Raw genomic sequence first — 14,723 nt, 5'->3', positions numbered from 1 at the left:
TTATAAGAAGTTAAGTCAAAGAGGTGTCATCTGTTCCTTCTTAATGATGGATTTATATGTTTAGTTTACAAGCCAAACTTTATCAGTAAGGGGTTTTCAGAGTGTACAATGTTTCCAATATTAGTCTTAATATTTCCAATAACTTTATTTTATACCTAGAATGAGTTAGTTTTATGATATTTATATACTTGAAATCAATGAGTTAGATATAAAACCTAATCTAATATATTAAACATTATATTCAAAGAAAAGATATATACACACACACTCTCTCTCCAATTTAAAGCAATGGTCTTTTTCATTCCTTATTTAATGACTCTGGGGTACTTGATTTTTATTGTAAACTTCCCTTACCCTTTTATATTTATACTACAAGCTTGTTTATACATAAGCATAAATAGAAAAATGAAAGAGGGAGTATATTATTTTAATGACTTCCATTTCTCAATTGTTGGGTATCTCATCTTAGTCAATACCCTTGTTTTCTCCATCTTAAACTAATTCACTTCAAGTACTGGGGGAATTTTAAATATAGATAAAGTGTGAATTTAGCCATGAACCCATTGATTTTTATATGCGAAAGCTTGGTAGTACCTCACACCGTACTCTGGACAGACCCCAGAGTGCTTAGCTTTGAACTCCCATGTTGTCAATGAATACTTTGGATTATGGATGTATTACAACTGGTAGCTCTGCCTCCCGGGTCTTAAAGTGCAAAGTGCATTTGTGAGCTTTCCGGGAAGGAAGCTTGGCAATAATAATATCTGCACGTGATTCAGTTATTGGTACATCTCACACTTGAAATGAATTTTGAGACAAAAACAAGACTGGCAAAAGAACGGGTACGCTCATGTCCAAAGCAGGTACTAAATTTCATGCCCCTCTTCTCAGTTGTTAAAACTGATTTTGCCGACAGCTACATTGACTTCCACTTTGGCTGCATCAGTTGGAAAGCGTCAAAGCACAACAGACAGCATTACATTCAAAAATGCAACAGGATTTCAGGCAACACACAAAGGCTCCAAGGATGGGGGACTCTGGGGTCAGGAAATGACCAACTCTCACACGGCGAGCAGGCAGTCAGTGTTCACACAGTTTCTTCATCTGCACAGTTTTGGATCCAGTAGCTATATCCTCATGTCCTGCGAATGCACAAGTTCACAGGCATCCCACTGCTAGAGAAATGAAATTCCTCTAAATGTAGGGTTGCCAGACTTAGCAAATAAAAATACAGGATGACCTGATAAATTTGAATTCCAGACAAACAATGAATAATTATTTTAAGGTAAATATGTCCCCACTATTGCCCAGGACATACTTGTACTAAAAACAATTACTTGTCATTCATCTGAAATTCAAATTTAACCAGGAGTCCTGTATTTTATCTGGTAACCCTGTCTATCTACATGGTATCTGCTCCCTGAAGGACATTGAATACAAAAATAAAAATGAACAACAACAAAAAAAACAACTAGGAAACATGTTAAGAGGATTATATTAGCAGGTGCCTCTCAAAGATTTGTTTTGAGGGGACTGAGGGGAAAGAGTGTGTAAGAGACAAGTGAGAAGGTAAAACAAAATGAACTTGATCGCGACTGGTAGGTAGAAGTTAAGTTTAATATTGCAATTATCGAAATTGGGAGTCTTTAAGAGCCTAAAGGATGCGAACATTTTTATTGTTTTGACTGATATTTTATTCATTTTTATTTGAAAATCAACGTGTAGTCTATATAGTAGCAATTTTTTTTGCAGAGGGGGCATATGAATATGGAGAAAATCCATAACTACCAAATGGTTTGGAGTTGGTAAGTTAAGAAGCAAATTGACAGTGGCCATAGAATCACACAACCATTTCATGTGGATTCTCTTCGATGATTCTATAAAATTCTCCCCTCAAAAATATTAACTAGGGGATTTCAATAAAGCATCACGTAGAACATACTTGTATATGTTGCTCTTATAACACAGTAACGTAATTTAACACAGTATCACCATTGTTCCTTGATTCTGAAGGTGCTGAAATCCAGATAAGGAAAATACAGTATAGTGGAAAAATATACAGAGCACTCTTCTTGAAAGTTAGTGGTTCATACAGGTTTCAATTTTAAAAAAGAGAGGTGGTCCTCATCTCTGCACAGAAAAAGGATGATGTTGATTTATTTTAAGGTTCTAAGAAGTGACTAGAAATTCAATTCAAGTTGGCATATTTTGTAATTACTCTTATCCCTAGTGGAGTAATTAAAGATTAATATATAGCATTACCTTCGGACTAATAAGCTATAATTAGGGGAACATAAACATAGACTATATTTCAATGATTTAATGGTTTTATGCTCCAGTTGGGAATAATATAAAGAGAGAGTATTAAATAATATTTAAAAGAAATAAATTGATTTCACATGGATTTTGTCCATGCATCAGAAACCTTAGCACAGAAATAGTGTGCCAGATACAAAGAAATGAGAAAGTGAGAGGGAATGCAAATGAAAACATTCTGTTTCACAACTCAAATGAAATGATATACCAAAATTTAATGATGGTAGTCAATCAATTGCTTTCAAAACTATGACTCAGTAATAAGCGTTGATGTTTATCTGGGGAACGGTATTTCTATTGCATACTTAAAAAAAAAAAATCTCAGTATTTCAGCGGCCCCTTGTCGAGTTTCAGATACCGACTACATCCTGTGCAGAGCAAGGAGAAATTTTGCGTTCAAAGTTCAAAAGGGCAGCCTCGAAGAAAGATAAAGAAACATAAGGAAGTTGGAAGTTAAATCCTAATTTAGATTAGGCAGAACTCTGGGACATCCAGTAGTCACTGGCAGAATAAAAGTTGTCTGGAGACCAACATTCATGGCAAGATACACGAAAAAGTTACAGTGGCATAATTATTTCAGGGAAGAGAGGACTCCACTCTAGCAAACAAAATCAAATCAAAATGAAAACCCAAAGTAAGGTTAGAAAATGAAAAGTCCATGTTATTGAAAGAGGAAGAATTTGATATCAAATGAAAGCCCATAACAGGGGTCTATCTCTGGTTAACCATCTGCTCTGAGTAACTGTGGTACCGACTTCATACGTCAGTCAAAATTGCCTGGCATACAATTCGCTCAAGCAACGAGAATGTGTCCTTAAGATTTTATTCCAACCAGTCATCCATTCACATTCCGAGGAGCTTTCAGAATGTATTTGTTTTAATAAATGGATTTACGAGGCGTGTTTAATCCATCTGCACCAGGAAGCTGAAACAGCTTCCACAGCTTACGTTTTACTTTCGAACACATTTGCTCTCAGAGCAGGTCTGGTGATTATTTCAATAACTCGTTATCATGGAGGCTCTTCTCAAATCTCGGCTGCTCTACCTCTGAGGCCATACACACGGACATCCCTACGCACATCCATACTCTCTTTTCCTCTCGCTCCTTCTCCCTGTGGTTATTCTGACCCAAGCCATACTCACAATGTTAGTGACATCTGGAGAGGCTCCGTTCTGCAGCAGAAGGAGGACAATGTTCAAGTGGCCCATGAAGGCAGCCACATGTATTGGTGTGAGGCCAGACTGCGAAACAAAGCAACAGCAGTTTTACTCCTCTGCACCAGCGGGGGCCTTGGGGACTTCTTCAGATAAATAACACTCGAGTGAAGAGGATGGAAGATGGGGGACAGGCAGGGGAAGAAGGAGTAAGAGAAGGAATGTTTCGTGACAAGCTGAAACATTTTTCTACCTCTGTGATAGCTTGGATTGAAGCCCCATATTTCACCAGCAGTTCCATGACTTTGATGCGGTTTTTCTTGCAGGCAATGTGCAGTGGAGTAAAACCATTCTGTGCAAAAGACAATCAAGTTAGTCGAAAACATGCAGAAACGATCCTCACACAACTCCATGCTGGCACACTGCAGGCAGTAATGTTACGTCGTCACATGATGTTACCGTTTCTTCCAATGCTGTAGGCGTTAGAGATTTGGAAAGATAAGTGGTGTGTGCTCCTGTAGGCCCTGAACTTTGTTTGTACGTGGGGGGCCTGTAGAGAGTTCTATTTGTGTGGGTGCAGAGAAAAAACAAAAGTAGAGAAGACCGCATGGGCCTACTCTGCAAAGAAGGAAAAAGAGAGGGGCGGTTATACTTCAGAAGTTCTGAGAGGTTTTAAAGTATACTGATTGGTCAGGTTATGAAGAGGATTGAAGGGCGTGGAAGATAAGCACATATTTTTCCGCTGGAAGGCCATTTCTTAGAACATGAAAACGGTTTCTCTGTTTTACTTCAAAACGCTAAGAGCATCGACTGCCTCTACAATCAATGTTTGGGCTTTGCTAATGTCTTCAGGGAGGGGGTGTTGCAAATTAGCAGAAATCATTATTTATGCTAAAAATTTTTTACATCCAAAAGTTATATATCGTCCATTAAGAAATTCTTATAAGGAATTATTGTGTATTAGCAGAAATCGTTACACCGGTAATATTTTATATCCAGAAGTTATTTTTCTTACATTATAAAGTTTTCAATTTTATCATTTTATAAAGAAATGATTATTAAGTTCTTGAATGGTTTCAAGAAAAGTATGGAGAATTTCTGGAATTACTGAAAGAAGATATCTCTCAGAGGCAAAGGAATGTGGAGAAGTCTCTAAGACAGCTTTTAACTTTCCAAACTAGCCAATGTGTAGGAATTGGGGGCAATTACATATAAATTTGTCAATGAGTCCCGTGCTTAATCCCGATATGTAAGCATTATAATTTTATTTGAACAATGATCCCTACAATATAGAATAGTCACACCGATTCCGCCAGTTAGTTACTTTGCTGGTCCAAATGGGGACTGATCGCCGGTCAATACTTTTCCTCACTACCAGTTCTCAAGAAAGCATATTGCCTTACTTAACCTAATGACTTATTATTCTTCACGATGTTTAAGTCATTTCCCATTTATGAGCTATGTAGTAAGCCAGGTATAAATAGCCAAACATATGTGTAGCACTTAAATGATTTTTAAGTATGAGACTGTAATATTTTATAAGTTTACTGACTGCTATCCAATTGAAAGTGAGTATTTTCCTCCTTATGAGAAAATAAATATCCTCACGTAATTGCATATAACCCTAAAAGTATATTTGCTTCCTAGGCATTTAGGAGTAAATTGATTCCAATGGAAAACTTTCTAATAAAAATAAGATTTATTATTTAATAATTCTCCTGGTATTCTCTCATTTTAAATATTGTCTGAAGACTAATTTAACTGACATAAACCACGTACATGTATAAGATAAAAGGATTGCTTTTAGTCTGAGAATTAGGAAACAAGAGGCATAAATTAGTACATGCCTAATACTCCCAGTGATTATTGTTAGAATATAAGTGAAGCAAGGAAGATTTACTCAATATTAGACCTTGGGAAATACATATGTTGCTCTAGGGATAGCCTCTTGTAGATTTCTCTTGAGCAATTTCTGGAATAGTTTATATGAAATGCTTCCAGAAGCAGGAAAGTGCTAAGCATCACTTTTCTATTAGACTGTGTGTGGGGAATCAGGCCAATAAGGAAATTCTCTAAGTGAACTCTTTGCAGGCTTACATTTTACTCTGTCTTACATGGTCAACTCTACTCACCACTTTAAAACCATTTTTTTTTCCCAAATAGAGATGAATAACATTCAACTTTTCCATACTTTTATTCTGACTTGATATTGGGTGTGTAGAATTTATTTTGTGATTTCCTAGTTTCAACTTCTATTTTCCATTTAAAATTGCTCTTCACTCCCGAGGTTTCATATCTGTCTGCTGTTCACTAGTTGTGGAAATGGTTACCTTGGCGTTTTCCTAAATCTATCCTTGCTCACCATCATTTAATAGCAAACTGTGAAGGCATGAAGTAGGCAGACCATTTGTGGGAGGCAACAAATTTAGCAGAATTAACTTCATATATGTAAGCCTGCTTTGCTGGTGCACCCTTGATCAATCCCTATGGTATACTGGTCCCAGTCTATGTTCTGTTAATGTGGACTAGGCCAGGTTTACCAGAGCTCTGGCGTTTGGATTGGCTCTTTTGTCCAGAAGGAGTTTGGTTACACGGTAGTGGCCACAGTGTGCAGCAACGTGGAGGGCCGTCAGGTAGTCTAGGGTGACATCGTCAACAGGCGCCTTGTGTTGTAACAGGTGCTTCACACATTCCACATGGTCCCCCTGTGCAGCCATGTGAAGCGGAGACAGCCCATTCTGTACATCGAAACAAAACAAAACCAAGTCCACATTTCAGTCATGACTTCCAGGTTGCGAAACACAACAAAGTCGATTCTTCATATCTGGCACAGTTGGTAGCAGAGGAAAATATAATCTCCATTTGACATCTAAATGTACAGTGGATTCTGTGAGGTGCAGAGGGAAGCTAAAGAACATTAATTTCATAATCACGCTATTTTAGGCAAAAACAGAAATTCATATCTCTTTTGTGAATGAATACATACGATTGTGTGGCAAATCAGATGGATCTCACAATTATTAAGACAATGTTAGATATTTAAAACAAGTGATAGCCGATGTTTAAGTTATTTGTATCCAATTCCATTCAGTTAATCTCTCTGCAAGATTTTCTTCTAAATGGGTGGGGGTGGGTGCAGATGAAGGAGGAGCAAGTGGGTGCCTCAAGGAGAGAAAGATATTTTGATCATCTCTTAGATCCATGCTGCTCTGAAATTCTAGAATTCCTTTTTCCTATCATGAGACATGAACTGGACTTGGAGAAAGCAGTCAGGTAAGAGCTGAAAAGTGTGAGACAATTGTGCATCATGTGCCAATGACTTTCCAACTTTAAAATTTTGAAGATAATATAAATTTATCATCATCAATGGTGCCCAAAACAGCATTAAATCTTAATTCTGAGAGAAGGTCAACCGCAGGAATATAAAATAGTAGGGTAATTCACTAAGGATTATGAGCCTAGGTAAGACTCTCGCTTTTTAAATTTAAATAAAAAAGCTTATAAGAAAAAATATGTGAAATTAGGGAAGGAACTAAATTAGAAAACATTTGCCCATTAATAATCAAAGCAAATACAGTGACTAGCGACTAATTATTGATCAGGTATCCAGCTTGGAAGTCATTACATTCAAAGAAGTAGAAACTGTGTCTGGATAAAAAGCTAAAATATGCTGAAGGCCCAATATTCTTAACAAGGAAGGTGATTTCAACAGTGAGGACAGCTAAAATCAAATACAGCAAAGTCCTAACTTTTAGTGGTTTGTGGATGGTAGAAGTATACCTGATTCTGAAATTATTAATATATTTTCTTTGTTTTAAATATTCTTCACTCATAATTCTTGCTGTTATATTAAAAAATTTCATAAAATGAACTTAGAAGAGCTGGTTGATGAGAAGGTATTTATGCATTGGAGGGAAGATAGTGTAAGGGCAAAGTATAGAAGATATTTAGGCCTTGGCAGCATTTGGAGTGATGTATGGCATGTTTCTCTGATAGCCTATCAATCTTTAATGTTGTTTTAGCCACTTAAAGGTTATGTGGAGAATAAAACCTTCACCAGTTAATTCTTTGTTACATTTTACAAATATTTACTGCATACCTACTCAAGTTGTGATCAAGCACAGAGGATCTAACTGGGAACATAACAGACAGGGACCCCCCAGTCTTCATGGAGGTCATGTGCGGTGACAGACTATTCAAAAGAATAAGAACTAAAACATCTGTGTCTCATGATATTCCTTGGCAACCCAAAGAATGGCTAGAAAATGGGGACTTGCACAGTAATAATGCTTGTAAAATACATTTTATAATGAAAACCTCCAACAAATCAGTTCCCAGTGCAATTTTTAGTTAGAATTTTCTTCATGGTTGAGCATATTGGTGAAACAAGACATGAAATGCTAGATGTACTGTGCCATACAGAACATTAGGCTTGTTTAATGGTTCTTTGTAGATGGCCTATCCTAAATTGTGCTTTCCCTGTCATCTACTAATCCTAAGTACAATCATCCAACACCGCTGTTAAATAATTATTTTTACTAGTATTGCCTAGGAGATAAAGATTAGAGAGCCAAAAGAGTGTCTTGTATTGCTAATTGTGCTACTTTAAAAGAAATTGTGCTATTTTATATGCAATTTCATAGCACCCTAGAGAATCAAAGAAGTATAGACCTATAGAAGTAAGAAATATTCTCATTTACATACAATATACTCATTTACACATAATACAAATATATTCCAATTTCCATCTGCAATAAAAATATAGAAAGTACTTGAAGGTATACATTCAATACATCTTAATGCATGTCTTTGTTAATTTTAGATAACTTTAACACAGTTTGATAATACTCCTCATTTCTAGCATGCACTTATTGAGTAATTAGAAAATACTTGACTAATGCTTTGATTTCAAGAAGAAAAGACATTTTCAAATAAGTGGCTTAAAGAGTTCTTTAGATCCCCTCTTACCCCTAATGACCCACCTTAGTCCTTGCCAGCAAGGGAGCACCTCGTTCCAACAGAAGTTCTACCACTTGGTCATGCCCACTTCTTGCAGCACAGTGAAGTGGTGTCAACCCGTCCTGCACAAAAAATTGAAGAATTCAGCCTGAGTTAACTTAAAACACACACACACACACACACACACACACAGAACAAAACATCAAGATTTCCTCTTTTGCCACTTCAAAGGGAGGGTTTCCTGAACTTGTTCCTAGTGATTCAATATGTCAGTAATAATAATGCTATTAGTTAAATGATAGAGGAGAAGAATGAGAGAGAAGATAAGACAGTGAGGGATCCTGACAGAGAGGAAGAGAGAGAAAAAGAAAGATAGGGATGAAACAGAGAGGAGCGGACAAGAGAGATCTCATGTGCAGAAGTTGAATGTAAAAACACATGTTGTTGGCCCTGTGTTTCCCTATTTGGGAAGATGGAAAAGCAGAGTTTGTTGCATTTCTTGAACTTGAAAACCCCACTTGCTTGAAACCACAACCAGACTGTGTTATTAATAATAATGGCATTAAAAAGGTGTCAAACAAAATTATGGCACAACTATATGTTATGTTACTTATAAAACTTTCTGATCTTGATGCTTCTCAGGTAGTTTCTGATTCCAGAGCAATCCTCAAATTCCCTCTGTCTTTCGGATTTTATTTCTCTTTAGGGTGAAATGGTCAAAGAGCCGAGTGGGTGGATAAAATCAGGCAAAATGTAAGAACAATGGGCAAGAAGTGAGAGAGACAATGAAATCCTGAGGACATAAATTAACTAGAGATTTCAAGCTTGAGGGGAAAAAAGATTGTCATGGGAAAGACACTGATTGAGAAGGGAGGTAGCAGTCAGAAAATGAGGGATGGGGAACGGTGAGAAGACTTCAAAGGCTGATTTTTCTAGAACTCTAATAGCCATCTTTTGTGTCTTTGTTTCCAGAACCACTGTTCTGAGCTATGCTTTCCCCCTAATAAATATAAGTCGTCTGAGTCACAACACCCTTCCTATCCCAACATTCTGGGATTCCTATGCTAGATATTTTCCCTTTACCTTCCAGATCCCTGCTCTACCCTTCGCTCCTCTGCTCCATGTCTGACAGAAAGAACTCTCTGTGTTGGTGAGCTACCTTGCCCTCTTGGCTTCTGGTTGGATATGGAAAATGCAGCAAGACCTGAAGCCACTCTGTAAAGGATCTCCTTAGTCTGGTTGTGTCTCTTTACCAAAGATTATGCTCCTGCCAAAGGAGCCTCCTTCATGCAGTTTTCTTCTTTGTAGTTCTGGCAACCGACTTCTCACCTTGCAGGTGTAGGGTTAGTAATGAGCCCTGTTGTTGGTAGCTTTGGGGATACTCTACTATCCCTTGTGCCTTCCCTATAATCCACTCACAATGTTAGAAACAGATCCTTTAATAAATCCATATTCAAATGATCAAATTTGAACATGCACTCTGGTCCTGGCTAGGACCTTGAGTTATTTGTCAGCACAGAGCCCAGGGTGGGATTCGAACCATGAGATCATGACCTGAGCTGAGATCAAGAGCCAGACACTTGACTGACGGAGCCACCCAGGTACCCCAGGGCTAGGACCCTGAAGTATAATGATACTTTGTTAAATCTACTTAGCTAGTATTAAGATACTGAATATCCAAAAGAGATCTTGCAATTTTAGATATGTAGGAATTAGCATGAAAAGACTGCCTTTCCAGAAAAAAGAAAATAAAGTATTTAACTACTGTAGTGGGAATGCCAAGTTATTTTAAAGTTTTCTGAAGAGAAGCCTAAAAAAGAAACTGTGCGGGCAAAGCGATTAAGATGAGTATGCTTTTGTGTCTTGATAACATACCTTGTGGTTAAAGTACAGAGCATTAGTTGCTATTTAAGTTATATAACTATTACATATAGGTTGACTTCTCAAACATATTCTTGGTGGGGGGGACTCCACGGAGATCTAGAGTTTGAGAAATCCATCATAGTGAATGAAGGCATTATATGCAGCAGTCTAGCAATCGGGCTCTGGAATCAGAGAGCTTCAGGTGTGAGTCTCAGATCAGCCACCACGGATATTTTCTCTGAGGCTCAGCTTCACATACATAAAGTGGGGATAATTTTTCTCATCCCATTTAACTTACAACTTGTTTGAAAGATGATGGGACTCTGCCTTAAATCATTTTTCGAATGGGTATTTTTTCCTACAGAATACATGAAATATTCATTGTATAATCATGTTGAAACCTTCTGATATTCTCAGAATAACTATAGGACAATGTAGAGAACACTTGAAAACCCGTAAGAACATCAAAGAACAATAAGGATTACATTGATTCTAAATCTGAGGCAATTTATCTACCCTTATCAATGATACGTAAATTATACCAAATTCACGTTTCCCAACATATTCAATCTGAATAGATTTTAGGTATTTTCTATAAGTACAATATCTCATTATTGCTCCCCGGCCCCCATCTCACCAATGTTTTGTGTTCAAGAACTTTTTTATTTAACGTTTTTAAACTCCTAGGGGCAATGATCTGTTCAGTACCTTTTTTGAAATTTAAATTCTTAAGACTGTATTTGAAGGTTATGTTCCTCCCCTCCCTTGCGTTCTTTTCTTTTTTCTTGACTAGAATCAGTTCTTATCACACCATGATATTGATAATCCTTAATAGGTTAAATCAATCAATACTAGAGGGACACCATTTTTCCAGTTGATAATCCTCAGCATTAGCTTTTTACAACCAGCTCTTTCCTTATCTTTTCCCTTCCTCCCTCTCTGCTTAGATTGTAGATGTATCCTGAAGTCTGTGTACAAACACAGGCCCTTCTAATTACTACCTGTGTGTCCTAGGTGAAGTTATAGAACTCCTCTGAAACTCACTTTTCCCCTTGGGAGGCTCATTTCTCAAACAAAGGCCTCCACATTTTCTCAACAAGCAGATAATACATACTTCATAAATTGTTAGGAAAAGGAAATAAAATGATATTTGTAGAGTACTTAGCAGGGGGCATGTGACAATTGGTCGCCACTATCGCTGTTGCTTTAATAATTATGAACACTTTTTCTGATATATTGGTTTTTGTTCATCATCTTTTAATGTTTTTGAATACTTTTACTGTTTGCACTGAAACATGCATTTCAATAGGTTAACCTTATATGGAGTATCTCCAAGTATAAATAATATGTAAGTTTAAAAATAAAAAAAGAATAATGTTCTTAATAAAACCTGGGCTAATAATATCATTTTAAACTAGCTATGAAGTTTCTGTTAATGTTTTAACATTAATTTGAGGTTTTTCAGATACCAGAAAACCAGAGCTCTGGTGAAAATTTCTCAGTTTCCCACCAGATCCTATTCAATGATGAGAACGTCAGTGACATGCAGAACGTCTCAATGATTGACAAAGTGCTGGCCAAAGTGGGGAAGAAACAGTGGGCAAGATTTTTTTTAATTACCCGAAAGCCTCTACATATTCGGCTTTTCTCCAGATAATGAAAACCTTATAAATGAGATTAACAATGAGAAGATCAAGTGGAAAATTCTTGATAGAATATACTAGATTGAGAATGTTTATGACTAATATATTTGCTACAAGAAACTGAGACCTCTATGATAAAAAAAGAAAGAAAAAATATTTTTAATTCCTCATATAGAAGCTCCATTGTACTACCTAAAAAGTAGTCGATAGTAAATGTAAAAATTTTCTCTTAAAATATATTTTCTTTTTTTATTTTAAAATATTTGTTTTAATGTTTATTTATTTTTGAGAGAGAGACAGAGACAGAGTGAGAGTAGGGGAGGGGCAGAGAGAGAGAGAGGGGGACACAGAATCCAAAACAGACTCCAGGCTCTGAGCTGTCAGCACAGAGTCTGATGTGCTCATGAGCCATGAGATCATGACCTGAGCGGAAGTCAGACACTTAACTGACTGAGCCACCCAGGAGCCCCTTTAAAATATATTTTCAAAAGACAAAAGAAAAAGCTAACCAGATTCCTTATTTTAATAATAAAATGTGACCATTCCAGAACTAGCCTCCACAGTCCTCAATTTATTACCTCCTACTTGATTTTTCCTTTGGTAAGAAAGGTAATAGTTGTTTTAGTTTGAGCCAGAATTAAAATAATTCAATAGGCTTTAAAATCCTATTCCTTAGAGATGAGAAAGTATTTTAACCTAGGGTGGGAAAAGCTCAGTACCACCATTCAATACTGTACTTAATCCTGGGGTGTCCTAGAGTCAGCTTGCACAAACTAACGAGAGCCAAGTTTTTGCACATCTCTTCCCAATTTTGTATTCAGTGAGACCATATTGGTAGCTCTAACTGGCCATGATAGAGGTATGGAAGTGTTTCTACTACAGAAGTCAGCAAAGGAAAAAGAGCTACAAATTAGAGTTTGTTTGTTTGTTGAAAGCCAATGATTAAACTTTTACTAGCATACTGCTAACCTAATTCTTTGGGTACTATTAACTTGCATCTCTGTGAGTAAAGGGACCTCGTTTATCTTATTAACTGTCGTATCTCTAGGCATCAAAATTTGTTTAGGAATGACTGAACAGAATGTCCACACAATGTATACAATTATAAAATATATTTTTGATTTATAAATTCTTGAATGAAATTCAACTTATTTGTATATCTAAAGACTTCAATGGATGAAATACACCCCAAATATTCCCTTACAGAAGAAACCAAGGCTTACATTTGCTTAACTTGCTCAAGAACCACTAGTTAATGGCAGAACTAGCATGAGAATTCCTTTCTCTCCATATCCTTTAGTATTCTTTTTATGAAAACGCACTACCTATTTGGAGTTAGACTTAAATTACATATGCAGTTGTATGTAGGCCATGCAAATTAGAGCATCTTTTAAAGAACTATGCAAGTATTGCAATGATCAATAAAAACAAAATCAGTCGCCTCAAAATGAATGAATACTCCAGAAAAATACTAATAAGAGCATGGGAATTTTTAAGACATTGACCAAGATAAAATTCTATTTCATTTGCCAAGTGCTTTCTTTCCACTGGTACTCTCAACTGTTAGAGACTCTCAGTAGAAACAGAGAGGTTAGTGTAAAGAGAGACGTTATGTTAATGATGTACTTAAAAGAGGAGGTACAGAAACTCTCCTTTAAACATGAAAAACAAGCAAGGCATGCAACACTGTGCATAATTGTTCTAAATTCTGCACACCAATAGCACAGCAAGGGAAAAGGCACGCCAACAAAGCAGGCACTAAAATAATACAAAACTCTAATGCAAAGACAGTAGACGCTACAAAGATCTTGACAGACAAAGCAAACCACTCTAGAATTCCCACAAGGTAATATGACATAGATGATCTGTATCAAATATCTTAAAGAAATGAGATTAAGAAAGCTTTAATAGCTTTTTTTTTTTTAATGACCTCTCCTGAGGTCATTAAAAAGCAGAATGTACAGTCTGGGGCTGGTATAGTTCCTAGAAGCTCAAATATGATAAGGCTAATTAAATAAAAGCATTTGCTAGCCTCAAGATTTGCAAAAGAACTAGATTTATTGGATCCTTAGTCCTTTGACTCTGAGAATATAAAGCCCCAGGACTAAACAAAGTGAAGATAAGATATCACAAGGGACACATCCTATTCCCCAAGCTTTCATAGACTTCTTACACCATGTATTTCAAAATTTTCACATTATAGGAATATTTAAAATTTTGCCAAAGTCTATGATTAAGCAAATCTATTCCAGAGAATGAAAATTGAAGTACTGGTTTAAATGTTTAAGCAAGTAACTACATATAATTTCAGTAACATAAAGCTAAGTAATTGACCCACCCCACTTTAAAACAGATAAATGGTAATAATCTAAGACTTAATTCTCATATAACCATATGAGATAGGTACCAATATTAGCCTAAGTTCAGAGAAGACAGTAAGTCAATTGCCAGTATCATACAGCTAGTAAGTTGTGGAAGTAAAATTTGAAATCAGGTAGTCTGCCTTCAGAGGCTGCACTTCTAACAATTGTATTCTCCTATCTTATCATCGGTTTGTTGGGAGTATAGAGGGCTCAGAATTACATTTTACTCAACAAATTTGAAATGAATGAAGGGCACTGCCTCTTACCAAATTGCATTGACTAAAGGTGCAATATAATAACTATATGCCTTTGTTCCATAAGCATATAGCAAATCTTTTGCTCAGGTCAGCATAGCATGGCCACTTAAGAAAAATGATCTAAAAATGGGAACGTTAGAAGCAAAAGATTGTCAACATGTATTAAA

The 14,723-nt window shown here is 36.5% G+C and overlaps 1 protein-coding gene across 1 annotated transcript in view; it reads right to left on the bottom strand.

The window, feature by feature from the left end:
- The window catches only part of ANK2 (ankyrin 2), a 221,727-nt gene that overhangs the window by 113,697 nt on the left and 93,307 nt on the right, over nt 1-14,723 (bottom strand). The window contains exons 9-12 of the mRNA XM_077754996.1: nt 8,454-8,552; nt 6,012-6,209; nt 3,725-3,823; nt 3,460-3,558 (exon numbers count right to left, since the gene is read on the bottom strand). Of these exons, the coding sequence (XP_077611122.1) occupies nt 3,460-3,558; nt 3,725-3,823; nt 6,012-6,209; nt 8,454-8,552 (495 nt within the window). The remainder of the gene's footprint in view (nt 1-3,459; nt 3,559-3,724; nt 3,824-6,011; nt 6,210-8,453; nt 8,553-14,723) is intronic.

This window comes from Crocuta crocuta, unplaced genomic scaffold, assembly GCF_008692635.1.
Source record: "Crocuta crocuta isolate KB4526 unplaced genomic scaffold, BGI_CrCroc_1.0 scaffold52, whole genome shotgun sequence".
Classification (NCBI taxonomy): Eukaryota; Metazoa; Chordata; class Mammalia; order Carnivora; family Hyaenidae; genus Crocuta; species Crocuta crocuta.
The sequence above is the reverse complement of the archived record's forward strand: the minus strand, read 5'-3'. Positions and strand labels throughout refer to the sequence as shown.